This window comes from Diceros bicornis, chromosome 15, assembly GCF_020826845.1.
Source record: "Diceros bicornis minor isolate mBicDic1 chromosome 15, mDicBic1.mat.cur, whole genome shotgun sequence".
Lineage (NCBI taxonomy): Eukaryota > Metazoa > Chordata > Mammalia > Perissodactyla > Rhinocerotidae > Diceros > Diceros bicornis.
The window spans coordinates 63,593,287-63,620,198 of NC_080754.1; the positions used below are offsets into that span (position 1 = coordinate 63,593,287).

The following is a 26,912-nucleotide window of genomic DNA, read 5'->3' on the forward strand; positions in this document are numbered from 1 at the left end:
AAAGGGGAGAATGAAATGGAAAAATGCAGTTTGCAAAAATGTAAAACTCGCCTGAGACCGGTGATTTCCTTAGCTAGGAGACTTTGATCTAGTTTTTCTGGTCCCTTGCCTCTCAATCCCTCCAGTGCTCCCTTTTTTAGTTCCTGGATTTTGCTTGGATTAATTATTTTTGGTTTCATAGCAGCTATATTTTCATTGTAAACTGCCTTAACTTGCTGGAAGTAAGCAGGGCATAAATAAACAAGTAAATAAAAATGTGCAAACAAATTGCAGCTGATAGGATGGGGTTTTGAAGGTACATCTGGCCCGGGGTACTCAAAAGAAAAAGTGTGAAATATACTAGCCTGGAGAAAACAATTCCTTCCCAAATTGCTTTCTATCATTTGTGAGCTCACCTTTATGTAAAAAACAGTGGAAATAGAGTAAAATAGCCTTGTAGGATTTTTAGATAGGGTTGCTTTGAGATCTTGAATGGACTCATGGTTTGTCTTAATCCATTCGGGCTGCTGTAACTGGGTGGTTTATAAACAACAAACATTTATTTCTCACCGTTCTGGAGGCTGGGAAGTCCAAGATCATGGTGCTGGTAGATTTAGCGTTTGGTTCCGTGGAGGAAGGGGGAAGGGGAGCTCTCACAGGCATCTTTTATATGGGCACTAATCCCATTATGAGGGCTCCACCTGAAACCGGCAAACAGCCACTGATGATTGAACAGCTAGTAACTATGGGGGATTGGAATTTGCCAACTCAAAATATGTCTCTGCCTGAAGGACATTTTGACCCCCACCCCCCTTAACTGACCAAAGGAGTTTGGGATGGGAGACCTGACCCCAGAAAAGGCCATTACTATAGACATCTCCAGGTACCTGGGTGGGTCGTGCTAAATCCATTCTTAGTTCTAGTTACCCTTTATGAGAGACATTTACATTTGTAAAGAAAATCTCCATTTGCAAAAGTATCTTCTTCCTTGCACCAGGAAGAAGGGGGGATGGCCTTACTAGAAACTTATCAGAATGGAAGGCAGGACTTAAATCTGCATGACAAACTTACTCAATTGTTAACTGTGCTGTTTGGACAATATGCTATCTGACTCCCACTAGGTTCCTGTAGATGACGTCTCCCTGGAGCATGGGTTACTATGGTAACGGGTGTTTGAACTATTTTTTTTCAGGAACTGAGCCCCTCGTCCACTTCACGCCAGACTGAGACCACCAACCCATCAACTGGGTCCTTTTGATGGCAAGAGGTTGGAACTCCACCCTCAGGGCATGCTAATGCCGCCATTCTGTGAAGTTGTGTCCTACAAAGAAACATGAAGCCTGACTACGCTTGCGCAGATCATCAATTACCTCATCTCTCCTCACCTCCGATCATTTCAGACCACCTTGCCCCCTTCCCCATAAATACCCCTGAGTCCTTATTTTCGGGGAGGCGGATCTGAGACTTGTTCTCCGTTTTCCTCACTTGGCTGCCTTGTGATTAAACCCCCTCTCTTTGCAATGCCGTCATCTTGGTGATTGGTAACATAATCACCTCCCAAAGGCTCCATCTCCTCATACCATCACCTTAGGGGTTAGGTTTCAACATATGAATTGGAAGGGGGGCATTCAGACCATAGCATGGTTTAATCTTGCCATTTCTTGACAGGAGAACAGAACAGTCACGTTACTATATCTACTGTTTCCATTAAACTACTATATGAGATACTAAAATCTATGCATCTTGCCTTCAAGGTCATTCTCACTTTCGAAGGGGGAGGAAGGTAGAATATTTCCTTTAGGAAATCTTTGTAAACTTCTACTGTTTCCTCTCATCACTCTCCTTCCCGGCTAATTTAATTTGTCCCTACCAGTCATGAAGGAGGAGTTGGTAACCAAATAGTGATCTAGGATTGTGGAGCTGACATAGAGAAGATGGGCTCTGGGAAGTGATTTGAAGGAAGAAAGGGACTTTTGAATGAGATAGGGAGCATCGTCACAGAGAATGCTACCTACAGCTGAAGGAAGCTTGCCCTCCAAGGCAGAAAGCAGTAGAAGGTGGAGCTGGAGAGAATGGGGAGAGCAGGAGGAGCTCAGTGTAATCCAGGGACTTCTAAAATCACCCATTCTGTGTAAATAAAGATTTCAATGATGTGAAATAGGAAAGTTTGTTTTCTATTTTTCTGGGTGAACTGCCAGATATTTGAAACTCTATGGGATCTCCATAGCACTGAAGGTTGGGAAATATTATCTAGATCATGTCCATTTACTTATGTTCTGGGAACGTTTATTTTCCAGTCAACTCAAATTTATTAATCTTACATAGCAACAACTATTTCCTTATCTACTTTAGATTTATTTATTACTTAACAAGAAATAAACTGATGTCAAGATGCCCTTCTCAGTGTAATTTCTTATGTGAATTTACATGAATCTACATGGATACATGTAGATAACAAGAATCATTCTGGTTAACGCTAAAAACCGTTAACATGAATATTTCAGTGCAACAGTCCATTGCTGATCAGCCACCTGTCAGGTATATCTTTTCTGAGGGGCTTTAGCTTGGTCCATGCAAACCAGTACAAAATTCGCAACTCCTACTCACTGCAAAATAAATCTAGGCTTAAATTTTTTGATAAATAAATCCCTGGAGGATACTACAGCAGATAAACCCCGCAGGGGCTGGATCCTTGAGACCAGTGCCTCTTACACTTGCATGAGCATACACATCACCTGGGGATCTTGGTAAACTGTAGATTCTGATTCCACTTCCCAGCTAATGCCCAATACTGCTGGTCTGGGGACCACACTTTGGCTCCCACACTGGAAGCAGACTGACAGATCCTGAAAACCAGTAGCCAACGCATATGACTGGAACCCAATATCTATGGTTTTCCTGGCCATCCACAAACACAACCTGCCCTGTCATCAGCTGCCACTTACTAGTACAAGACACTGATGCTCAGTCATGTTCCAGTCTCCACAGAACAGTCAGCAAGCATCTGTGGGCCACCTGCTATGAGCCCATTACTGGGATGGGTAGTGCAGGGGGCACAAGGAAGTGTAAGGTATGGTTCCTTCCTTCAGAGTGCTTAGAGTGTTGGGAGAGTGTGTATTCACACACTAAGTGAACAGAAAGCACATGCAACCAGAAGATACTAAACTCCATGTTACAGATGTACACTCTCAAGTGTTCACAGCACAGGGAGATCACAATGGCCTGGGGAGGTGTGGATATGCCTTTTCCTTGGATTCGGATCCCCCAAAGCGGACAGACCCTGAGATGATTTAAGTCAAATCATCTCTCTGGAAACTGTAGGAGACCAGCAGGGGAGTAGAAGAGTGAGACAGAGAAGAGAAGTAGCTCAGAAAGGGTGGCTGGAATTCTGGGGAAAGTTTGTCTCCTTGGGGGAGTGAACCCCAAGGCTTATCATTGGTGGAGGGCTGCTGGGGTAGCATTAATTCCTTGCATGTCTACCCTACCATGCATGTTGGCAGAGTGGCTTGTGAAGGTGGGGAAAGCCACAGGCAAAGAAATGCAGGTGCTGACAGCTGGAAGTAGCTGGTTAAGCTGAAGTGATTTCAGTCTGAGGGCTAGGGCCGGGAAAGGACTGCTGCAGTCTAAAAAGAGCAGCAGGGCTCGAGCTGGAATCAGCAAGTGCTTCATCCTCTCAACCCGCTAGCTGCCAATGCCCAGCTGTCCTTTCGGGTGAATCCAGGATGTATTCGCTCTTGAGCTCAAGGCTGGAAGGGGCAGTCACTAAGTGGAAGCTTTCTGCTTTTCTTCGGGCAAACACACTAGCCTCCTTCCTCATAGATCCTAGTGTGTTAAGAGAGTCAGATGGTCCCCCTCTGAAGGGAAGAGATCAGATCTGTGTGGACCAAGCTCACCATCTTGGGACTCAATCCTGAGGGGAGACTGGTCAGGCAGAGGCCTCTTCTAGGCTCTCCTGCCGCATCGCAGGGTTTGCCAAGCTGCCCTGCTCACAGAGCAAATGAGGGCCCTCTGCGGATTTTGTTCGATTGACCTAAATTACAGTTGAATAATTACAAGACATTGTTGAAAACTGTTGCAACATGTAACTTTTGTAACTATTATTTACTACTCTATGCTTGCAACCATTTGTGGGCACTGTTTGTCCTTTCACCAGGCTCTTTGGTTTCTTGGGAACTCTGAGGTACACGGTATTCCTTTACTTGTCTGTAAGATGAAGGGAAACCAAATATCATCCCAAGGACACCTGGGCACGGGTGATGACTAAGTTTGGAGAGAGAAGGTAGAAGACAGGAATATCAGCTAATCATTGAGGGGTTTTCACAATCTGGCCCCAGTCTACCGTCCAGCCTCGTGTCTCTCCCGCTCCTCCATTGTTCATTCAATGCTCCAGGCACTTGAAACACTTCAGGGTTTCCAGGAGACTCAAGGTCTTTGCCTAGCTGCTTGCTATTGCACGTGCTGTGTCCTCTGGGGGATACCTTCCTCCTCCTCCACTGACATAATCCTGTCACCCGAAAAGCCAAGCTTATAACACTCTCTCAAACTTCCCCGTGCAAAGTTAGCTGCTTCCTTCTTGATCTGGTTCAGAATTCAGTAGTAACAGGCACCAAATTAAACTCGAATCATCTGTTTGTACGTCTCCTTCACCCCCATTCACTGTGAGCCCCTCTAGAGCAGAGAGCATGTCTTTCTCTCCATGTCTCCATCACCCGCACCGGCTCTTGCACTCAGAAAGAATCAGCAGCTCAACTCTGTATCATTGAGGGAGGGAGGAGATGGAAGATCAGCACTGTTATTTGAAAGCATATTTTGAATATGCTCAAAGTTTTTTTGTTTTTGTTTTCTTTACACTCTGCAAGAGGTTTATTGTTAATATTATTTACAATTAGCATGTAACATTTTTAAAATATAAAAAACAATAAAGCTATTTTCATTTTAGAAAAAGAAATCTTCCCTAATTGACGACAATTCTGTAGTACAAAGTAGCAGCCCGCTGGCACAAACCAAGGCTTGAGAAAACCAGTCCCTGAAGTCACTGAGTCCACCAAAGCTTGAACTCACTTCACCATCGTTGGGAAATTGTGGTTTTTAAGTCACAGGTCCTTCCTCTTGTAGAATGGCCCCAGATCCTTTAGTCTTGATTTGCAAGTTAAAGGTGCAAATCGTCCATCCAGTTCCTATTTCACAGGATGTTTTTCCAGTCAGGGTGAGGACAGAAATGTGTTCTCAGTTGCCTTTGTCATTCTTTTCCTTTTCCTCCTGAAAGTGTTTTTGTGGAAGGCCTGCCGCATGTCACAGAAACGCGACCTGGGCAAGATGGGTGTCGTCTCTTTACTTGAAAAGTATCCAGGACTCTGAGCCCAGAGAGGATGCAATAAACACGCCCTGGTGCTTGGCGAGCATATTCCAGCCGGTGAGAAAAACAAGGCAGAGGGCACAGGATTTAACACCCGCTGTGCGCTGGAGGGCATGCCATGTGGCTCTCCACAGGTGCAGATTGTTGGTCTCCAGCTAAGGAAAACAACTGCCATAGCATCCTTCCACGTGCAATGAGACTTCTGCAAATGGCATTTAAAGCATCTCATCTCTGTTTCCACCACATGGGTCTCCTGCCTTGTAGGTCTGGCATGGGGGAAACACGGCTGTGGATTGTGTGCTGTGTACCAGTGCCTTCTAATAAGACTAGATCCTAATGAGGATCTGACTATTAAACTAAAATTGTTTCAGTCCATATATTTGAGACTTAAGTAGATGGACAGATGAATTCAATTTGGCCTCTCAAAAAAATCAAAGCTATTCCTGAAGGAGTCTCTCTTCCATGTTGACTCAGTTAGCAAAGACGGCTATAATAACCCCGATACCCAGTCACGTGGGCTGAGACCACTTGCATGGCCGAGAGAGTCTAGTGAGTAAAGAAAATGAAAGAAAGAAAAGCGTCTGGAATTGAAACATTCTATTTCGGTTCTCCATGGACAAGAAGAGTCAATCTAGCCTGGGTTTAATTTAAACAACTTCAGATTTAGTTAATGAGAGCATATAAAGAAATTGCTGCAAACTTATCTGAGCTGTTTCTATAGGTGGGGAGCTGGGGACCACCTGCTCTTTATGGAAAGCAATGCACTTCCAGTGGCCCCAAGGAAACAAGGCCTATTTTAAATTATAAAATGTTTACAAAATGTGGCTTTATTATTGTTTTTGTTACTCTTATTCCCCTCAGCAATAATGATCTGCAATATAAATATAAAGCAGATAGACATTCCACTCTGAGAAAAAAATCTACATATACCAGTTATTTCCCAAAAAGAAGAAAGAGATAGCCAGTCTGCTTTACCACTTTACTGAAGCGCGCCGTCATCTATGGCACCTCATTCCCTTTCTGTCTGTCCTTATTTTGACTTGTCGCACGCATATCCATCCATTCATTCATGCATGTCCCCTCCTCTTTCCTCGGAGAAGCAGGGAAGAGGCGAGCCATTTACCTGGTTGCTGTCCTCCCTAATTTCAGTCTGTTTAGGCTTAAGATTCAGTTTCTGTCCAAATAAATGCAATGAGAAAGCCTTGGGCAACACTGAGGGAGTAATACATTAAAGTGCTGACATATATTGAACGTTTACCATTTGCCGGACACTGTTCTACATGGTTTAACTCATTAAATCCTCACAACAAACCTATGTGAATAATATTGCTATTCCCACTTTACAGATGAGGAAACGGAGGCAAAGAGGTGATGTAACTTGCCCAAGGCCACACATCTGGTAAGTGGCTGAGTCAAGATTCACACCAGGGCAGTCTGACTCTTGAGCTCACCCTCTTAGTCGCCATGTTGTACTGTATGGATGTCCCCACGGTGAGCACAATCATTCACGTGGTGGATCTTTACACAGACATATCCTGGGTGGTCACCACTGCTCGGTATAGGTGGTGAATGATGCTCTGTGGAGCTGCACTTGAACCAGTTTGCTGCCTGCTGAGCCCTCATATATGAAAACCTCTTTTCATGATCCGCTCAGTGTCATCTTTCTCTTAAGTCACCTACCAAGGAGCCAGGATCTTTTGGAATCATAGATGGATATGTCCCATCACATACCTTCTGGTTATTGACCCCATGTCTCCTGTCAAACTTATCCTTATCTTTCATCTGTTAGATATCAGAGATAAATTGTGTAGGCTCTGAAGTATCAACAGCCCTCTCTCTCTTAATATTTTCTTCTCCTTTCTCTTGTTATAATTATGTTACCTAGAAGAATTAGACAGAGACTTGATTGAATGAAAGTGGCTAGTGAGAATCCAACCTTCAAATTTTTAATTAACAGTACTCTCAAGTATTCATTCACTCTTCTGGCCACAGGTGAATTCGGATGGATAAGGTATGATTCCTTTCCTCTGGGAGTTCAGAGACTCATGGAGAAGAAATTGACATGGACAGGCAAATTACAACATGGCAAGTCGGTATGACATTTGAGATAGAACCAAAATGCAGGGAGAGTCTAGAGGGAGGTGACCAAATGCCTAAGGGAACTGGGAAGACTTACACAGGAGGCAACACAGGAGGAAAGATAAGTAGGAGAAGGGGTGGGGACTATCCAGGCAAAAGAATAGGCTGAAGATCATGATGTAGGTCAGAGCAGGTGTGCTCAGGGAAGGGTGTAAAATGCTAGTAGACAGAATGTAGAGGGACGGAATAGCCTGGACAGGTAAGAGTTAAGGCTAGAGAGGAGGCTGAGGCCAAGCCAAGGAGTTTAGATGGTTCTCTGTGGGCAATAGATGAGCCAGCAGAAGATGTGTGCAAGGAAGAAGCATCACACATATACTTTTAGAAAGAAAACTGGTAACTATAAGAGATGCATTAGAGGGGAAAGAAGCACATTCCTCTCTCATTAGCCTTCTCCAGCTATGCAGGTTTTTATTATATTGCTGCTGCTGCTGCTGTTGTTGTTATTATTAGTTGAAATGCCTCAAGCACTTACTATATGCCAGGCACTGTGCTAAGGGCTTTATATGAATGATCTTGTTGTACATTTGCGGATGGACCCTTCATTAGAAGCTACTAAGATGTCATTTCTGCTGTTGTCTGCAATCTTCTCATGTGAGAAAGACAAAAGGACCTGTGTCTTTTTGCCACGTTGAGGACATTTCTAATAAAATAATATTTCTTATTTATGCATGTGCTTTCACTAAGCATACCACAGAAGTGGGGTGAATCCCGATGAAGAACCAGCTGCGTCTTTCACTGGACAGTGCCAGGGAAGGCGTCCTCAGGGACAACAACTCATCAGGTGCCCCAGAAGGCGTTTCTCCACCCTTTGGTCCTCCCAGTTTCACTCTCCATCCAATGGATGTGGTTTGGATGCCAGTACACGCCTGAAAATGGCTTGCAAGTAACTGTATAGCCTCCTATAGTCACACAGCACTATGAGGCCATTAAGCATGGTTTCATTTAAATTTGGGCAAAAAAAGATCCCTAAGATAATATGGGAGATAGAGAAAATAAGAATCTGAAGGTTTTATTTTTTGTTTTATATATACAACTCTCCTCTGCTGGGTCCATGCAGACCCAGGAAGAATTTTGTTGCTCCTGTTAAGCTGTTGAAAACAGTTGGCCCATCCAGATGGGCCCTGATTTGAAAGACAGGCACACCCGATCTGGATCCCCGTAGCCAGTCCTGCAGTTCTTACACCTGGCTGCAAGCAAGCACGGAAGGTGAGGCATAAGTCGATTAACAACTTGTGCAATTGATTCTGGGCTAATGCTACCCCGGAGGCTGTCCCGGGCCTGAGGACTGCCTACCTCCAGAAGACTCCTCTCTTCCTCCTAAGGATCAAACAGTGTGGTTTGCCAGAAGCCAGGCAACAAGGGAAGGATGGAACAGTAGGCTCCAATTAGTCCCAGACTGTGCATTTCAAAAAGTTGGAGCAAGATACTCAAAGTTGAATTGGCTTTTCGGCACTTCCCAAATCTCTTAAATCCTAGCAACGAAATCATCTGATACTTGGAACTCCTGAATACGTCTGAAAATTTTACTTTAGTGTCAAAATAAAATGTTTAAATTAAGTCATTTTTTAGATGAGACCAGGATAGTTTGAGAGAGAAGATCCTAGGGCCTGAGGTCACTAGGGTCCTGTGGCTGCCTTATCATCAACACCCTAAGCATTTCCGTGTCTCATATAGTCCCATGTCCCTTTATCTCCCCACGGACCAAGCTCTCCACACACAGAGCACTGGGGCCTTTCCAGGGCAAAGTTCCTGTTGCTCCCTCTGTATAGCAATTTCCTCTCCTGTAGGTGCCCAGGATCCCACACTCCATTTCTGCCCTCACACCCACCTCACAATGTACATCAGTAATGTCCTGTTTCCTTTTGGAAAGAGGCTGAGTAGAAATTTATCTTGCCTGTTGGTTTGGTCTTTAGGAATATGGCTTCACAAGATTTTTTAGCAAATTGAACAGGTTCACTCAAATTAAGCAGTTAATAGCTGCTTAGACTACTATGCTTTTTCTTGGGACATCTGAGCTTTAGCATTCTTTAAAGCTAAAAGAAGGCATTAGAAACAACAAGAAGGGGCATTATTTCTGAGTAAAGGAGCCTGACTGACATAGGTAATTTTGTTAGGCTGATCCTCAATGAAATGGAATAATGGAATCAAAGAAGATCAGAGCCAGAAGGGAGGTAATCCAGTGCAAAGGTGTTATTTTTGAGGAGAGAAAACAGACCCAGAGAACTGAAATGACTTGATGAACTGCAACAAAGACATTGTTTGTCCTCTGTCATTCTTTCTGCCTTTCTCTCTTGATTAGCTGGGTATGTGGCCACCGGAATCCAGACTACAGGTTCCAGCCTCCGTAGCAGCTAGGTGTAGTCATGTACAGCTTTGTTCAACGGGATATAAACAATAGGTTGTGTTTGACTATCTAGAAGAGTCCTCCTCCCCTTTCCCCTTCCTGTTGGCTGAAATACTGACTCGATGGGTGGAGATGAGTAGCCATCTTGGCCCATGAGATGGAAGCCATGTGCTCTCTGATGTGCTCAAGGATGGTAGAGCAACAAAGTAGAAGGAGCCTGGGTTTCTGCAACGTGGAGTTCTAGACTGACTGCCTTCTAGACTTCTTTGTGTGTGAGAGAGATGTATATCCCTGTTTAAGCCACTGTTGCTTTGAATTTTTGTGTTACTCTCAACCACACCTAATCGAAACTGCTATATCAGCAATCTGGAAAAGTTTTAATTGATTAGCAATGACTTGATGGAGGAAGGCAGGATGGGTGATGAACAAGGCCTGATTCTAAGTCTAAGAGAGAAAATGCTTTAAATATATATAGGGATCTCAAATACTGATCTACAAACAGCTGCATCAGAATTACTCTGGCAGAGGGTCCCATAAATCCAGATTCCTGGGTCCCTTTCTTAGAGATTTTGATTTAGTAGGTATTCTATGGGAACTAAGAACTTATATTATTAATAAAGCTCCCCATGTAATCCTGATATGCAGATACATTTGGAAAGTATTTGATCTAAAATTGTTCTCTGCTGAGCAGGTGAATCAGAAGCACCAGAAAAAATTTTTTCTCCCCCAAACATAGATGCCTCCATGGGCACATGAGAATGAGCGATTGAGAGAGAGGGAATCTTTTGACGTTCTTAATTCTGAAAAAAGTGATTCCTCAGGCTATTTGGATGCCCTCTCCTTCTCCCTGCACCCACCTGGAGTCACACAAATGTCACCTAATAGATCATTCTCTCTCAGGTTAACCTTAGTTCAGACAAACCTATAGTGACATAATTGCATGTGGCTAGTGGTTTTTTTTTTACAGATTACATTTTCTGTGGGACATTTGACTAAATACACTTCCAATGTGCATTACTACACATTAGTGAATCATAAATGTATTTGTGAGCAAAAGAAGTACCATTAAAGTGCAGGAAGAGTGCACTTTTTAAAGATTCCAGGGCCTTGCACATCAGAGGTTGCATTTTCTGGTCCATTCAAAACCTGCAAGGGCAGCAGATTCGGTCAACCAGCTGTCAGCAGAAGTTGGCCTGAAAGCACTTGGGCTCACTAGCAGGTTCTCCTGGCAGCAGAGGTGACAGCAAGGGAAAGCGTGACCAGAGGCAGATCATGGCAGGGAGGCGTGACATTCCCAACAGCAGTGGATAGAAAGGGATTCTAGTCAGCAGCAGTCTGTACTAAAGCAATCCTCTTACAGGATCCACCCTGTCGTTGATGTGTGCAGGCTGCCTGGGAGCTCAGCTCTCCCACCTGCTTCTGGGAGCTGGAGGAGAAAGGCCCTCCACCACGAGGAAGCCGGGACTCAGGGGGCTCTCCACAGCTCTCAGCAGAAACAAAATAAAACAAAACCAAAGACCCATTTTAAGACAAAATTTGAAAAGAGTGCCACGGATACCAAAGATCTAATTCCAACTGCATCACCAGCTAACCCAGCCTGAGTCTGGATAAGTCACTTAACCTTTTCAGTTTTCAATTTTCTCCTGTGTGGAATCAGGGGTTGAACTTGAATTATGAAATCCCTTTTAAGAGTTGTACAATTTCATATTTATCTTATAGCTAATTATATTATATGTAAGTGGGTGAAAGTAAAACGTTCCCTCTCTCAATGATAGATTTGCTTTTATTTTAAAAAAACAAAAATCCCAAATCTCAACATAAAATCATCAGACAGACACGCACGTGTGTGTGCATGTGCACACACCTTTCAAAACTGAATTTCTGGAAAATCTTTCTTAGTCACCTAATCCTCACAAACTCTGATAGTATCCTGTTGTCTTGTTGAAAGATTCCATTATGCAAATATTTAGGCTAGAACTTGTAAACATGCACAAAGGTTCATTTCACTCTCTCAACTAACATCATCCAGAGGGCTCAAAACATCCCAAGTGCAGGCGCTTATCAACAGGCCAGCCATGGGCTCCTGTTACTAGGTAGTCTCTGAGACCTCATTCTGTGCTGGCTAATGGTCTCCTGGGTTAAGCAGAGCTGTTCCCAGAAATGAGATGAAACTCTTTTATTGATTGTTGTTATTACAAAGCAATCTTGAATATGTCATAGTGCTCTCTCCATGTTAACCCTTCCCCTTCCTTAGGTGACACTCCTAAGGAAGTAACGAAATCCTCTCTTCCTGAACCTTCCATGTAACCCTGCTGCAATGTGCCCTTGACCCAGAGGTTACTGTCCATGCAAAAGGTTTGGAAGAGAAATGGGAGTTCTCAGAATTCCCAGGACAAATCTGTAGGTCCTAGAGCTCCAGCGGATTAAGTGCAATGGAATTTAGGGAAATGGAGAAGAAAAAGTGCAACTTACTTCATCTACATGCCCAACGGCTCCATAGATTCTCGCCATTTGTCCAATGAGATAGGGGAATCTCTCACCAGTCTCTTTCAGCACTGGAAGAAAACTGTTCAAAGCCTCTGGTTCATAGCCTGCTATCTCTATGAGGATGTTTAAGATGACATCATTATGGGTTGAATCCTTCAAATGCCCAATTAGAAAAGGAATACACTTCTTAACCACCTATAAAAAGAAAGGTGAGGAGGAGGTAAGAGAGAGAAACAAAGAGAAAATTTAATTGAATCAGAATCAATCTAATGTTTTTGATTAAATTAAATCTGAACTCAACACATTCTGGGATTATTACCCTCATTGAAACTCAAGTAAATCTCTTATATATGATATAAATGAAAGTTAAGAAAGTAAATCCTAAGAGTTCTCATCACAAGCAAAAAAATTTTTTTCTTTTTTTTGTCGTATCTATATGAGAGGATGGATGCTAACTAAACTTATTGGGGTATTCATTTCACAATATATGTAAGTCAAACCATGATGCTATACACCTTAAACTTATACAGCGATATATGCCAATTATATCTCAATAAAACTGGAAAATAAATCTCCCAAGTTTGGAATTTAAAATTTACAATAAAATTTCAGAGGCTTCAGTTTCTTTTCTTTTTTTTCTTTTTTTTGTGTGTGGGGGAGATTAGCCCTGAGCTAACATCCAATGCCAATCCTCCTCTTTTTTCTGAGCAAGATTGGCCCTGGGCTAACATCCGTGCCCATCCTCCTCTACTTTATATGGGATGCCGCCACACCATGGCTTGACAAGCGGTGCGTCGGTGCGCGCCCGGGATCCCAACCTCCGAACCCTGGGCCGCTGAAGCAGAGCACACACTTACCCGCTGCGCCACAGGGCAGGCCCTTCTTTTTCTTTTTTTAATCTGGACTTTGCTATTTATGGAAGAGTAAAGTTTACAAAACGCTCAGATGCTCCTATTTATATATCAAGTTTTGACCTCTTGTGGCCTCATCAGGAATGTTACATTTCCTCCGAACCACCTTAAGAGCTACAATTTAAAGGTCAATATAAGTATGTGAGAGATCCTTGTTGATTTTAATCAAAGTCTTTAAAGTAGACAAATATGATTTGGAAATATTTAATAATAAAAATAAGAAATCAGGAAAGAGCTCTCACATTTTCAATTTTCCGTTTTAAAAACAAAAATGCAATAACATGAAAATTATTAAAGTAAAATAATTTTCCACCATGTTCCTACTACCTTAATATTTCTTTCTTGATTTTTAATGCTTTTATGAATATAAGGGTATAATAATTTATATTAAAGAAAATGTGACTTTTTTGTGGAAAAAGTCACTATGTTAGTACACCGACATGTTGCATATTGACATTTTAATGATTTGTTTTGTCTGCTAAAATGAAAGAATTAGAAAGGGTAATCTGTGGAAAACTGAACAATAAAAGTAAAAACTATTTGCCCATTTATATTTCTACCATGCTTATTTCTTTTGTTTGTTGTTGGTTTGCTTTTTGATTTGTTACTTTTTTGGTAAGATTGACTTGAAATGTAGCTTCTAGTATTAAAACCGAATCGGATGCACAGCTCAACCTGCTGAACTCATAATCCATCCCCTGCCAAAAATCTGCTTCTCCCACCACCTTCCCTGGCCCTGAGTGTCTCCTTTCTTCATAAATGATGCCATTATCTGCCTGGCTACTCAAGCCAGAAATCTGGGAATCATCCTTGACTACTGTATTTCCCTTCTCAGCAGCCTCATCTGAGCAAGCACCAAGTCCTATTGATTCCACCTCCCAAGTATCACACAGATCTGTAGACTTTCCTCCATTTCCATTCTTCTATCCATTCACTCTTTCACAAATAGTTATTGAGTCCTCCCCATCAGCAAGCTATTGTTCTACGTACTGGGGTTACAGCTGCTAACAAGTCTGACAGGTTCCTGCCTTCATGGAATAATTAATTCACTGTTTAGTAAAGGAGACGTTCAGTAAAACAAATAATCACGACACAAATGCATAATTATAAATGATAATAAATGCCATGTAGGGAAAATATTGGGTGCTGTGAGAGACCATCCCAGGGCCTAATTTAGGCTGGGGGTCAGGGAAGTCCTCTCTCAGTGGGAACATTCAAGCTGACGCCATTGATCCAATCATCCTGCGCTTGGGTAATTCCAACAGCCTCCTAACTGTTCTCCCTGCCTTCAGTCTTGCTCAGCCAGTCCCTTCTCCACCCTATGGCCACAATGGTCACCATTTCCAGCTTAGAATACCTCACCAATTTGCCAGTGCTCTCAAGATAGAGGCTTAACATACCTCTTCTGAACTGACTCCTATCCATCTTTCTAGACTTATCTCTTCACCTACTTAGCCTACTCTCCCTCTATCCAAATTCTATTGCACGTCACACTTCAACCATGTTGAATTTTTAGAAAATTTTCTTGACCTGCTAAATTTTCTCTTGTGCCTGGGATTTTACTCTGATTCTCTCTTGCTGGAATTCTTGGCCCTATTTTGCTGGACTAATTAACTCCCAATCATTGTGAGGTCTCAGATTAGCTGTTACTTCCTTTAAAAGCCTTCCTTAACCAGCGCCCCTCCTCCCTTTCACTCTCAGTCCAGGGCCCTGCTGAAGTGCCCATCAGACCCTAAATGGCTCTGAGCAGGTCCTTGGCAGGCTTCCTTTTTACTTCTGGTCTAGACATCTGTGGTGCAGGCTGGATGGGAAGCTCTATAAGGTCAAATATCAATTCTAATTTGTACCCTACTGTATACCCAGTGTCTAGCACAGAGCCTGGCCAGAAGGTGAGTCAAGAAATATTTGAGGAACAAATCAAGAGAAGGCAAATCTAAATGATTTTACAGGGGAGCAAATCTGATTTTACAGGCAGCACTGCACCGCAGAGTTGTTGAATGGTTGTACATAATGTTTAAACATATATATTGCATGTGTCATATACAACATAACAGGGACATAAGAGAAGACAATTTTGAGATAACTAAAATTATCCTACACATAAATGTAAACTTCATATTCATATCCAGTACTGGTGGAGGAAAGGATAGCGCTAGTTTCTGGTAATGGCGTATATGAACGAACAGTTTGATACATGCTTCCCGTCACGGGGGCGGCTGTCTGTCCTTCGGGGGAAACCAGGAGACCCCTGGCACATATGGCAGAAGTGTCAGCCAGCTTCTCCAGGCTGGGACAGCACACCTAACTTGAGGCTTTTAGAAATGGAAAGTGCTTACACATTTCCTACCCCATTCTATAAAATTCCATTTCCTGGTCCTTACTCTTCATGTCCTATTTCTGGAACACCAAGGTCTCTGTGACATGTGCTTCTAGTCATGCCAATTTTATTTTTTTATTTAACCTCCAGCCATACATCCCAAGCCGCACAAGAGTGTGTTGTATTTGTTGCTTCACAAAGAAAAATAAGAAAGGGAAAGACAGAAAAGAAGAGAGAGAGAGGGCAGGAAGGAGCGAGGGAAGGAGGGAGGGAGAAGAAAAGAAAGAAAGAAAGAGAGAAAGAAAGAAAGCTAGCTAGCTCAAGGCAAATATATATGCCTGGGTACAGCTGAATCCAATGAAAGAACAAAGAGAAGAGAAGCCCTGAATAATGCAAGCAAAGTAATAACAATTTTACCAATGAAAAAAAAGTTGATTATTTTGCTGTGATTTTCTAATAACCCAAAGTTTATGATGATGGTGATAGAAAAGATAGATATTTCTTGAAGTTTATCCACATCATACACATGGAAGGGAAGTGGTGCTTTGGGCTTTAGATAGATTATTCTTGGATAAGGAGGAATTTTATTTTCCAAACATAAGGCATTTCCTTTGGCTGGTCTCTTCGGGGTACCTTACTGGGAGCTGCTTCATGTCTCAGGGAAAGCCTTGTCTTTGCTGAGAGCAGAGTAGCCATCAAGACAACATAGCCGGCAGAGAACAAGCTGACACAGCTTTTGTTCAGGCCATAAGCCCCCTTCCACGGACCCCTGGAAAAGCTTCCAAACTGGCCTCCTAACCTCAAGACTCTCTCCTTTCTGTTCAGCCTCCTCACTGCCACCAGAGTCATTGTCCTAAAACACCAACTGATCACATCAAGCCTGTCTTACAGACCTTCAAAGATTTCCCACGGCCCATGGCCAGAATCCCAACGCCATGGCATTCCAGGGCCTTCATTGACAGGCTTGTCTGCTGCCTCTTCCCCCGAGAACCCTCTGACCCAGCAACATGCCACTGACCACCCATAGTGGCTTGAATGTGGAAAGGACTCTCATACTTTCAAAGTTGATCTCAAATATCTCTACTCTGGGAAGCCTTCCCTCCAGCCTACCCTAATGCATGCAGGACCTGGGGCTAGAGTACAAATGGAGGCCCCCAGACCACACACCCAAATATTTAGCAGCTATACAAAATGTTCTATCCTCCTACCTGATGTATACCTTTATAACAACCTGAGAGGCTTGATTTGAATTTAGAATTCTTGGCCTCTGTAGATGGAACAGAGAGAAATACCCTTAGCCCCCATTCTTTGCCCCTCCCTTCTCTTTCTACCCCTGGCTTTGCCCTGCAAGGAGTCTCATATGCATATATGTGAATACCCCAGCCCACATATGCGAGCTCATCTAGGCCACCCCTCAGGCCTAGCGGGTCACACTGTTGACATGGCCTGTCCTTGGGAGAACAGATCCAGGGACCAGGCCTGTACAAGCCCTGGAAGCAGGATGAGGTACATAGGAAAAGGATTCCAAGGTCCCAGTTACCTAGACTATGTTTAGTTAGCGAGGGAGTGCATGGGAACTGGGGGCACAGGTAGAGGAGGGCCAGATCAGAACCGTCTAAAGCAAGTAGCCCAGGGAAGGGTCCTACCCCGGGCTTCCCCGGTCCTTCCTAAGCAGAATTAATCACTGCCTTTTCTGTGGTCCCATAGCAGTCTGCTGACAGGTTTAGCATCGTGTCATTGAACTGAAGTTTTGTGGACATATCTCATCACTCCAGGCCACGGGCACTTGGAGGGTAGGGCCATCTGAAAGCACAGCATCATAACTTACTTGGCAGCGAATGACTTTTAAATTCTTATGTCTATAATAAAAGGTAGACCTATTGTGTGTGTGTGCGTGTATGTACCCGTGTGTGTGTGCGCTCCCTCTTAAAATGGTCCTCAGGCCTATTTTATCTTTCAGTGAATTTGGCTAGCATTAACAATCTGTATTAATCCCCGGAAATCTATAAAATAACTACCACTCTTTTCATCTACTATTTACTCCCATCATACTGACAAAGTATATATTCTGAAAACCATGGTTCTGCTCCAAAGACTGTTTTAGAACAGTCTATATATTCCATCACTCCGTATTCTTAACGTTCTGCAAATGGCTTCTTATTTTAAACAAATACCAAAAGTGACCTCTGAGTATTGTCAGCCTGGTGATGCTGTGTTAGATGCTGTAAGATTAGGTATGTGAATAGGAATGCTCTACACTACTGAGAGAAAATCCTAGAAAATGACTCTCTTCTCTAGGGACTAGACCACAAAAGCAGTTCTTCTGGGTCTGGACATTAATCAACAGAGGGCTGAACTTGCCACTTTCTGCCACTCATCTCTGTATGGTCAGGACTAGAAGCCCATGTCCTGGGGATAATGACAGATGTGCTCACATGTGTTACTAAATTCTGTTCCTTTCGTTGGCTAGAATACAGCATGGTTTATTGCAGCCAAGAATACAGACTTGGCCCCAGAAGGCCACTTGGAAAATTGACCACCCAGTCTTTTCCTATAAACGGACCTTGAGGATTCTCTGGAGGTTCCAACCATGAATCACTAGCCAAGAACTGCCTCTCTCCATCTAGGAAGGATAGTTTCCTGAGAGAGGGACACCCAGAGGGCAATGATGGAGAAAGAGGACCCACCTGCCTGACCAGCCACATCTGAAGGTCACAGATGTATGGATGTTGAAGCTATGCCATCTTTGCAATCTCATGGACTAGTTAGCTTTCCACAGAGAAAATCGTTTTTCAAGGGCCAACCGTTGACCCTCCAGCCCTGGAGAGCCAGGTTATCACTGGTCACAGAGGCAGGGTAGTGAGGAAGGCATTCAAGAAAGAGTGAAGTCTTCCTGCACATTGCCCTCATGGAGAGCCCACGCAGTTTACCTACAAGTACAGAGAGCATCGCAGAAAGAAAAGCTCGACTTTAACCCAAATTTCTCAGGGTCAAAAACCTCATTATTTAGCTTCTTATTTCATCTGAAATTGAATCAACTGGACTTAAACTGAAAGCCTCAGTCTGTATTTCTGATTGTTGCCATTTATTTCACTTCCCTCTCTCAGTAAACCCCTTCTCCGTCCTTCCTCCCATTCCGCTTGCCCACTGTCTAGTTAATGAACGTGAGAGAGGAGACGAATCAGGCATTTCTCTAGCTCACTGCCTGTGCGCCTCAGCAATCAACGCGAGCTCATGACGAGCTGAAGAGCTGAAACAGGCAAGTGGGGGGGCTGCTTTAACACGAAGGAAGCGCTGATGGGAAACAAAGGGTGGGCAGTTCCCTGTCACAACTTTTTCCCACCAGTTAGGATCCTGGCGCAGGTGGGGTCCGTTCACATCACTGCGGGCACCTCCTAAACCCTTGCTTCTCCCTTCTGGGATCCACACTCAGCACCCACAACACCTCCAGGAATCTGCTTCACGCTCTCCTCATTCAGTTCAAGTCTCCTCCTTCTCTTGTCCAGCTCACCTTCCTGACTGCCGTCTTCTGCTGTGTCCTCTGGCACTTCCATTTGCTTCACCAGCCACAGCCTTAACAGCCTCAATTTTTCAGTGTGTTGAGGTCAAAAGCCCTCTTGGCTGGAATTAGACTGGGTTTACAGTGTAGCTTGGCCTTACCTGTATAGCTTTGGGAAAGTTATCTGACTAGTGTCAGCCCCAGGTTTTTTGTAAATGGTAGTCCTACGAAGGGCAGTGTGACTGTAATAGCAAGTGGAAGGTGTGGACACTGCCCATATGACAATTGGAGGGGCCAATAAAGAGGAGGGGACTTGAAAAGCTACCTCGCCAACTCCTTGGTACCAGCACTGTTCTTAACCTTTCCAAACTTCGACTTCTCTGTTTACAAAATGAGAAGGTTGTTGTGAAGAATAGGGAGATAACGTCTGTAGAACACCTACACAGTGCCTGGTACCTGGCGTGAGCTCAGCCACTATTAGCGCCCCTTGTCCACCCTCCCTTGCCTCCTGTAACCAGCTGAGAACACTACTCCCCTTGGGGTTGTCTCAAGTGGAGGCTGCTCAGCTAGTTCCAAGGCCAAGAGAGGAGGAGGTTGGGAGTCAGAGTCCTGGACTGTCACTTCCCTCTTACTACCCATGTGATGGGGGGCAAGTTAACCTCTCAGAGCATCCATTTTGACTGGCGTAAATGGAGAAAAAATAACACAACATAGAGTTATTTGTAGGATTAAATAAGATATTAGATTTTGAAAAAGTCCTGGCCCTGGCCCTGTGGCCGAGTGGTTCAAGTTCTGCATGCTCTGCCTCGGTGGCCCGGGTTCCCAGGCTCGGATCCCAGGTGCAGACCTACTCCACTCACCAGCCATGCTGTGGCAGTGTCCCACATATAAAGTAGAGGAGGACTGGCACAGATGTTAGGTCAGGGCTAATCTTCCTTGAGCAAAAAAAAAAAAAGAGGAGGATTGGCAACAGATGTTAGCCCAGGGCGAATCCTCCTCAGCAAAAAAAAAAAAAAAAAAAAGTCCTTTGTGAATGATAAAGTCCTCTGCAAATTTAGACACTAATACTAACTCCTCTGTGTTAAGAAATATTCGTGGAGTAACTTCTGTGTGCCAGGTACTATGCTAGGCATGGGGGACACAGTGGTGAACGAGATGATCCTGATGTCTCAAGTGTTTGCATCACAGCTAAGGTGGTTCAGAAGGAGAGAGATCAGTAGAGACAAATTCATTGCAATGTGAAATCTGCTATGGCAGAGATTAGGGGGAAGGAAAGAGGCAGAGAAGATTCCTGGCAAGAAAGTGACATCTAAGCAGCTATCAAAGGACCAGGACCAGAAAAGGATCACTCAGAAAGGGTGGTAGTGGTGAGGGAAGAACCTTCCAGGTGGAGAGCATAGCATATATCTAAAAACTCAGTGCTCTGAGAGACAGTGCCCATCTGTGGGTTCTTGGGACTCTATAGTTGTTTGAGGTGTTGGGGTTAAATGGACCCTAGGATGCCAGGCAGTGGTCAGGGCCTGGTTTTAAATGGCCTCAGAAGCCCTTTCTGAGTCTCTGGGCAGCCATAAAAGGGCGGTAGCCAGGGGTCTCACAGGACCTCTTTGAAGGCCACAAGTGATGCCACCTTCACTTTTGGACCCTGCCTTTTTGGGTGGGGTGACCCCAAGTCCTCTCACCTCCCCCTTTCTGTAAGTGAGCCTCATCTTGGTTTCATTGACCTTCATGCCCAGCCTTCACCCCATGGGAAATAAGTTGAATTCAGTTACTCTCCTCAGATCCCCTTGAACTCTTATTGAACCTGTGTTTCCAAAAACTGTGTTTGTTTTTGTCTTGCTCTCAGACTGCGGATAAAATGGCATGCCAGCTGCCTCCTTAATGAAATCAAGTTTGGCCTTTTAGTCACCCCTCTCTACTCCCAGTATCACTTGGTCCCCAGACTCTATCTGTGGTAAGCAGAATAATGACCCCCAAAGATGTCCACATCCTAATCCCCAGAACCTTACGTGGAAAAGGGACATTGTAGGTGTGATTAAGTTAAGGGTCTTGAGATGGAGAGAGAATCCTGGATCATCTGCATGGCCCCAGTGTAACCACAGGGCCCTTTGAAGAGGGAGGGGGGTCAGAGTCAGAGAAGGAGATGTGATGAGCAAAGCAGACGTGAGAGTGATGTCACCACGAGCTGAGGAGTGCAGGCAGCCTCTAGAAGCTGGAAAAGGCAGGAAACAGATTCTCCTCTGGAGCCTCCAGAGGGAATGCAGCCCTGCTGACTCATTTTGGACTTCTGACCTCCAGAACTGTAGGGTAATATGTTTGTGTTGTTTTAAATCACTAAGTTTGTGATAATTTTACAGCAGCATAGGAAACGAATACCCCACCGCATCTGTGTGTACCTCACTCTGAGCCTCCTTTTAGGTGATCCAGTGATCACTCAGCTCCATTCCTCACCCACGCTCCACTGCAGCTTTGCTCATCCTTTCTGTCCTTCATCTTTTCTGAAATTGATGCCTCCACATGTGCTGTGGAATTCATTCCCTAACTTCCTCCAGCATGTTGTTCTATCTAATATTTTCTCTCATATCTTCAATCTCTTTATTCTTACTGGATTTTTTTAACCTTCCTTATTTCCTCTAAACTTCCATAGTCATGCAATCATTTCTCAACTTTCTCTTCTACACACAATCCACAGTAGATGACTGCCACTCCCCACCCCACTCCCACAGACACTGCCCTTCAGGGTCACTGGTGAGTCCCCAGTTGCCAGATCCAAGGTCAATTCTCATCTCTGGTCTCCTTTACTTCTTTAGATCCTGACCTTGTGGAGTCACTTCTCCCCCTTTGGAGACCACAGCACGTATTTTTCCTGGTTCTTCGTTGTCTCCACTCTCTTCGGTCTCTTTTGCTCATTTTTCTGAATTCAACAACTCTTTACTGAAATCCTACTCTGTGCCCAGCACTATGCTAGAGAGTGCGTTCAAACATGCAGGCACAGGTCCTGTGCTCCTCAGCTTACAGTGCACTGGAAGAGACAAACATGCAAAAGGAATGACAACATATTGTTCTAAGGTCGAAAGCGAAGACACGTACCAGATGACATGGAGGTCCACAGACCTCTGCCCGACCTCTAGCCTTGCTACTCCCAGTGTAAACCCAGAAGCAGCAGGGGCAGCATTCCCTGAGAACTTGTAAAAAGGCAGAATAGGGGGCTCCACCCTAGACATATTGAATCGAAATCTCTGGGGATGGGGCTCAGTGTCCAGGACTCCTAGACCTGTCTCCACTTCCTGAAGGCCCTTTGCCCCTCTGCTCCACCTGGCACAAAATTTTGCAATCTTCAAGGTCTGGCCCTGATGCTACTCCCTTTGTGGGCCTTCCTGACACCTATTTCCTCCTCAGACAGAATTCACTGCCCCTCTCTCTGTATTTATACCATGTGTAGAGCACTTATCACTGTTTAGTTCAGATGGTTTTATGAATTTTATTGCGTGTTATCAGATACTGTGTCAAGGTGTGGGATACAGAGGAAAAGAAGGAATCATTCCTTGCTATAAAGAGCTAGCAGTCTATTGTGCTTCCTTATGCATATGACCATTCCTGCCTGCCTTTCTTTGAACAATTTTAATGTTGAATACAAATGTTCCAGTCTTCACCTCAGTGTTGACTGGTTTTTCAAGTGGTAGATATTGATATTATCAGGAACTGGAGCATAGATGCAACCATAATTGATAGAACCCTGGGTTGAGCATTAACCTTCACTGTGCACACGTGTTGGTATTTTCCAGAATCCATTTCTACTTCTCCCTTCCTAGCAGCCTCTAGTTTCTATCTGAGTATTCTTGGGGTTCAGGAGACACTCCAGGGGTAGAGCCTGTGTCCTAAACAGAGACTATCAGGACTTTCGCTTGGGTTTTGGTGGTGGTGGAGGTAGGAGGAGCAGAGTGCCTAGAGGGCCCCTAGCACCTCTCTAGAGTCCACAAGGAGAAAGCTTGCAGAAAATGGAAGCCAAAATTTAGAAATCAACTCTGAGAAATGGAGATAGAGAAACTGTTCTGTTCACATTATTTGAGCCCCTGGATCAAGCCTCATCCGAAGGTTTTTTTCCCATCACATTAGCTAATAAATTCCTTTTATTGTTTAAACCAGTGTGGGTTGGGTGTTCTGTTACTGATAATCACAAGCATCCTAATTATTACAATCTTTTACTTGAATCCAGAGAACAACAACTAATTTACTATCTACAAAATGAGACTTTGCTCTCACTATAGGCTGATTTCCCCATAAATCAAGGCACATGTAGGTCTTTCTCTTGGCCCTATCTGAGAAACGGTAGATTCCTAGGACTGCATGGCCACACTAAACTTTCATTAAAGCTGTCCTGCAATGGCTACAGATTTGCACATTTGTTGTGTTTTTATTACTGTACCTCTGATGGCTAATTTTATGTGTCAGTTTCATGGGGTCAGCAGGTGCCCAGATATTTGATTAAACATTATTCTAGTGTGTCTGTGAGAGTGTTTCCAGATGAGACTGGCATTTAAATTGGTAGAATGAGTAAAGTAGATTGCCCTCCCCAATGTGGGTGGGCCTCATCCATTTCGTTGAGGGCCTGAGTATGACTGTTTGAACTGGGAGCGTTGGTCCTCTCTTGCCCTCAGACTGGGACTTACACCATCAGCCCTCTTGTTCTCAGGCTTTTGGACTTGGACTAGAACTCACACCATCATTTCTCCTTGTCCTTAGGCCTTCAGAAGCAGACTGGAACTACACCACTCGCTCTCTCAGGTCCTCAGCTTGCAGATGGCAGAGTGTGGACTTCTCAGACTCCATAATCACCTAAGCCAATTCCTCATAATAAATTATACACACACACACATATCTGATTGGTTATGTTTCTCTGGAGAACCCTAAGACAGTAACCAACTTCTGCCACCACCTCCTCACTTTTATGATTCTAGAAAAAGTGGATGAGTGCTTTCATCTAAAGCTGGGTGTGTACAGACATATGAGGCAGGAACCCTTAAGCACACATCCTGTCACATACGCAGAAGCACGCCTGGTTGTGTGGACTATCATGTACACAGTGTGCTCCTTACCTCCGGTTGCTTTCTCTTTGCTGCCACGTGCAAAAGCCGGAGAAGATGGTACTGTTCTGGCTGTTCCAGCTGAGACATCAAGGCCAGGAGTTCTGTCAGGTGTCTGTTAATTGGCAGAGGCTGCTTTTCATACACAGCAGGTAATACCCTCAACAACATGGCATTACCTGTTGAGGGAACAATAAAGGGAATGATGACTTTATCAGTCCATGAGCAATAGAAACATCAGTACTGTCAATGCAATAAACTTTGCTCTCACTCACCCATTAAACAGCGTGGACTGATGGCCAAGACTTCTGCTAAAAATAACACAGTACCTTACGGTGCCTTATTCTGAAAAATCACTAAAGCATGATTTAAACTGATCCCATAAAAGGGAATATTTTGTGATACAATCAGCATTATTATCTAATGAAAATTTTTCCTGAGTAATGCCTCAGGAGGAAAGAGGAATGCCCCATGAGGAACATTTGACAGTAACCAGACCACACCTTTGAGAAGGAAACAGTTCTGATAAAGAATTCCTGACGAGAAATATTTGGATGCTGTTTAAATGATAACTAAGCAGTGCCATAAGCATGAATCTAAATGAAACTGAACCAAAAAAAAGTGCAGAGGAATGTAGTCACGTTCCTGAGAGATATGGAGGCATGATTTAGACAGATGACATATGGAAACTGTGCCTTATTTTTATGAATATTTAGAAAAGTAGCAATGCAAATTTAATCCCCAATTTCTGCACTATTTCAAGGGAAGTTTAGGCTCAGCTTGTTTGTCACACTTGATTTGTCTCAAAGACATGTATGGACAACTGGATTTAAAATGGCAAAATCTAGAGAAAAAATATTACATAAGCTACAGGGACTTCTCTGCAAACAGCATATGGGAAACATCTGCTTATCACTTTATGGTATGGATTTTTTCTCAAAATCCTCTCAAGTACTTAAATGTCTCAAGAGAATTGGTTTCTAGGGATTTCTTGAACAAGAACTTTCTTGCCTCGATTTACTTTAAGTCAGCCTTTGTATATAGAAAATATACACAGAAAGAATCAAATACACAGTCATTACACATACATAGACCTTTATTAAATGGTGGGGACATGTCCATATATAAAGGACATTTAGATATGAGGATTAAGGAAAGAAGGCCAGTATTTTCAGAATATCAATCACTAAATTCAATGAAAAGAGATTCTGGATCAAACTGAATGTATTTGGGTGACAATAAATGATGAGAATTGCTTTTTCCACATGTGGTTCATAGAATTAGTCTCAAACAGATTTTATCATATGCCCACAGAGTACAAGGTATTGGAAATACTCAGAGTTTTCTTTTAAAAAAATGTTGTGTCCATCTGAAAACACTGTTTTATTTTGTTTGTTTGTTTTCTGTTTATTTTTACTAAGAGCTTTTCCTTAAATGATCATGAATTTTAAATGTAATGCCCAGTCTGTACAGTCTAATGTACAGAGTACATTAGATCATAGAGCTTAGTTATGTAGACACACTGATCCACGGCTGAAAAATGTCATGATAAATGGGACTGTTGTTGAAATTGAAGACAGGAAACTGGCATAAGGCTTTTGGGTACAATATTCACTAAAGGCCCTGGGAGCCTTGAAGGGGAAAACTCCAGATTAGCCACTTCCAGGTGACTTGAATTTCGATCAAATAATACAAAAATAAATGCATAAGAACATTTTGAGTTAGAAACTGATGAAGACACTTCAGTATAGAAATCCTATAAATTCCATTCATAAACTAATATATTATTTTTTTTAAAGGATTTTTTTATTTTTTAGGAAGATTGGCCCCGTGCTAACATCTGTTGCCAGTCTTCCTCCTTTTTTCCTTTTTTCTCCCCAAAGCCCCAGTAGAGAGTTGTATGTCATAGTTGTACATCCTTCCAGTTGCTCTATGTGGGATGCTGCCTCAGCATGGCTTGATGAGCAGTGTGTAGATCCGTGCCCAGGATCCGAACTGGAGAACCCCGGGCTCCCAAAACAGAACTTGAGAACTTAACCGCTATGCCAGTGGGCTGGCCTCGATATATTCTTTTTAATTATGAAATATTTCAAGCCATTAGACTAATGTGGGCAATAATAAAAGGAACACTGGTGTGCTCACCAACCAGCTTTGTCAGAACTTAACCTTGTGCTATAATTGCTTTCCACGCCATTCATTTCTTTTTCTCCCCGGGTGCAACCACCATCCTGAAGTTGGTTATTTATCATCTTCATGAATGCTCTTACACTTTGATTGCATGTGTACGTACCAATAAGCATTTTACAGTGTTGTTTTGTATGCTTTAAAATTATATATCAATACTATCACACTGTACGTGTCTCTTTGCAACATATATTTTTTTCCCATTGAACATTATGTTGAAGTTTCATCTCCAAGAAGCTCTCCTTCATTTATTCTCGCAGCTGTATGATATTCCATTGTATAAGTACGCAACAATTTATTCATACACTCTATGGCCGAAAGACATTTTATTTTACTATTATCATTACCATTATTTGCTTTTACTAATAGTGCTGCAATTTTTATACCTATTTCTTTGTGCACAAATGGGAGATAGTCCCTAGGGTACTGCTTCTGAGCTTAATGTGCTGAGAAATCACCTGGGCATCTTGTTAGATATTGATTCAGCAGGTTGAGGGTAGAGCTTGAGAATCTGAATTTCTAACAAGTTCTCAGGTAATGCTAATGGTCCCTAGACCACATAATTAAATAGCAAAGCAGTGGTTATGTTTCTGGGAGTTAAGTTTCTAGATGTTC

At 43.2% G+C, this 26,912-nt stretch overlaps 1 protein-coding gene across 1 annotated transcript in view; it reads right to left on the reverse strand.

Moving 5' to 3' along the window:
- VEPH1 (ventricular zone expressed PH domain containing 1) overlaps positions 1-26,912 on the reverse strand; it is a 202,995-nt gene that overhangs the window by 117,784 nt on the left and 58,299 nt on the right. Inside the window, exons 5-6 of the mRNA XM_058556450.1 lie at positions 24,126-24,292; positions 12,291-12,500 (exon numbers count right to left, since the gene is read on the reverse strand). Coding sequence (XP_058412433.1) covers positions 12,291-12,500; positions 24,126-24,292 — 377 coding nt within the window. The remainder of the gene's footprint in view (positions 1-12,290; positions 12,501-24,125; positions 24,293-26,912) is intronic.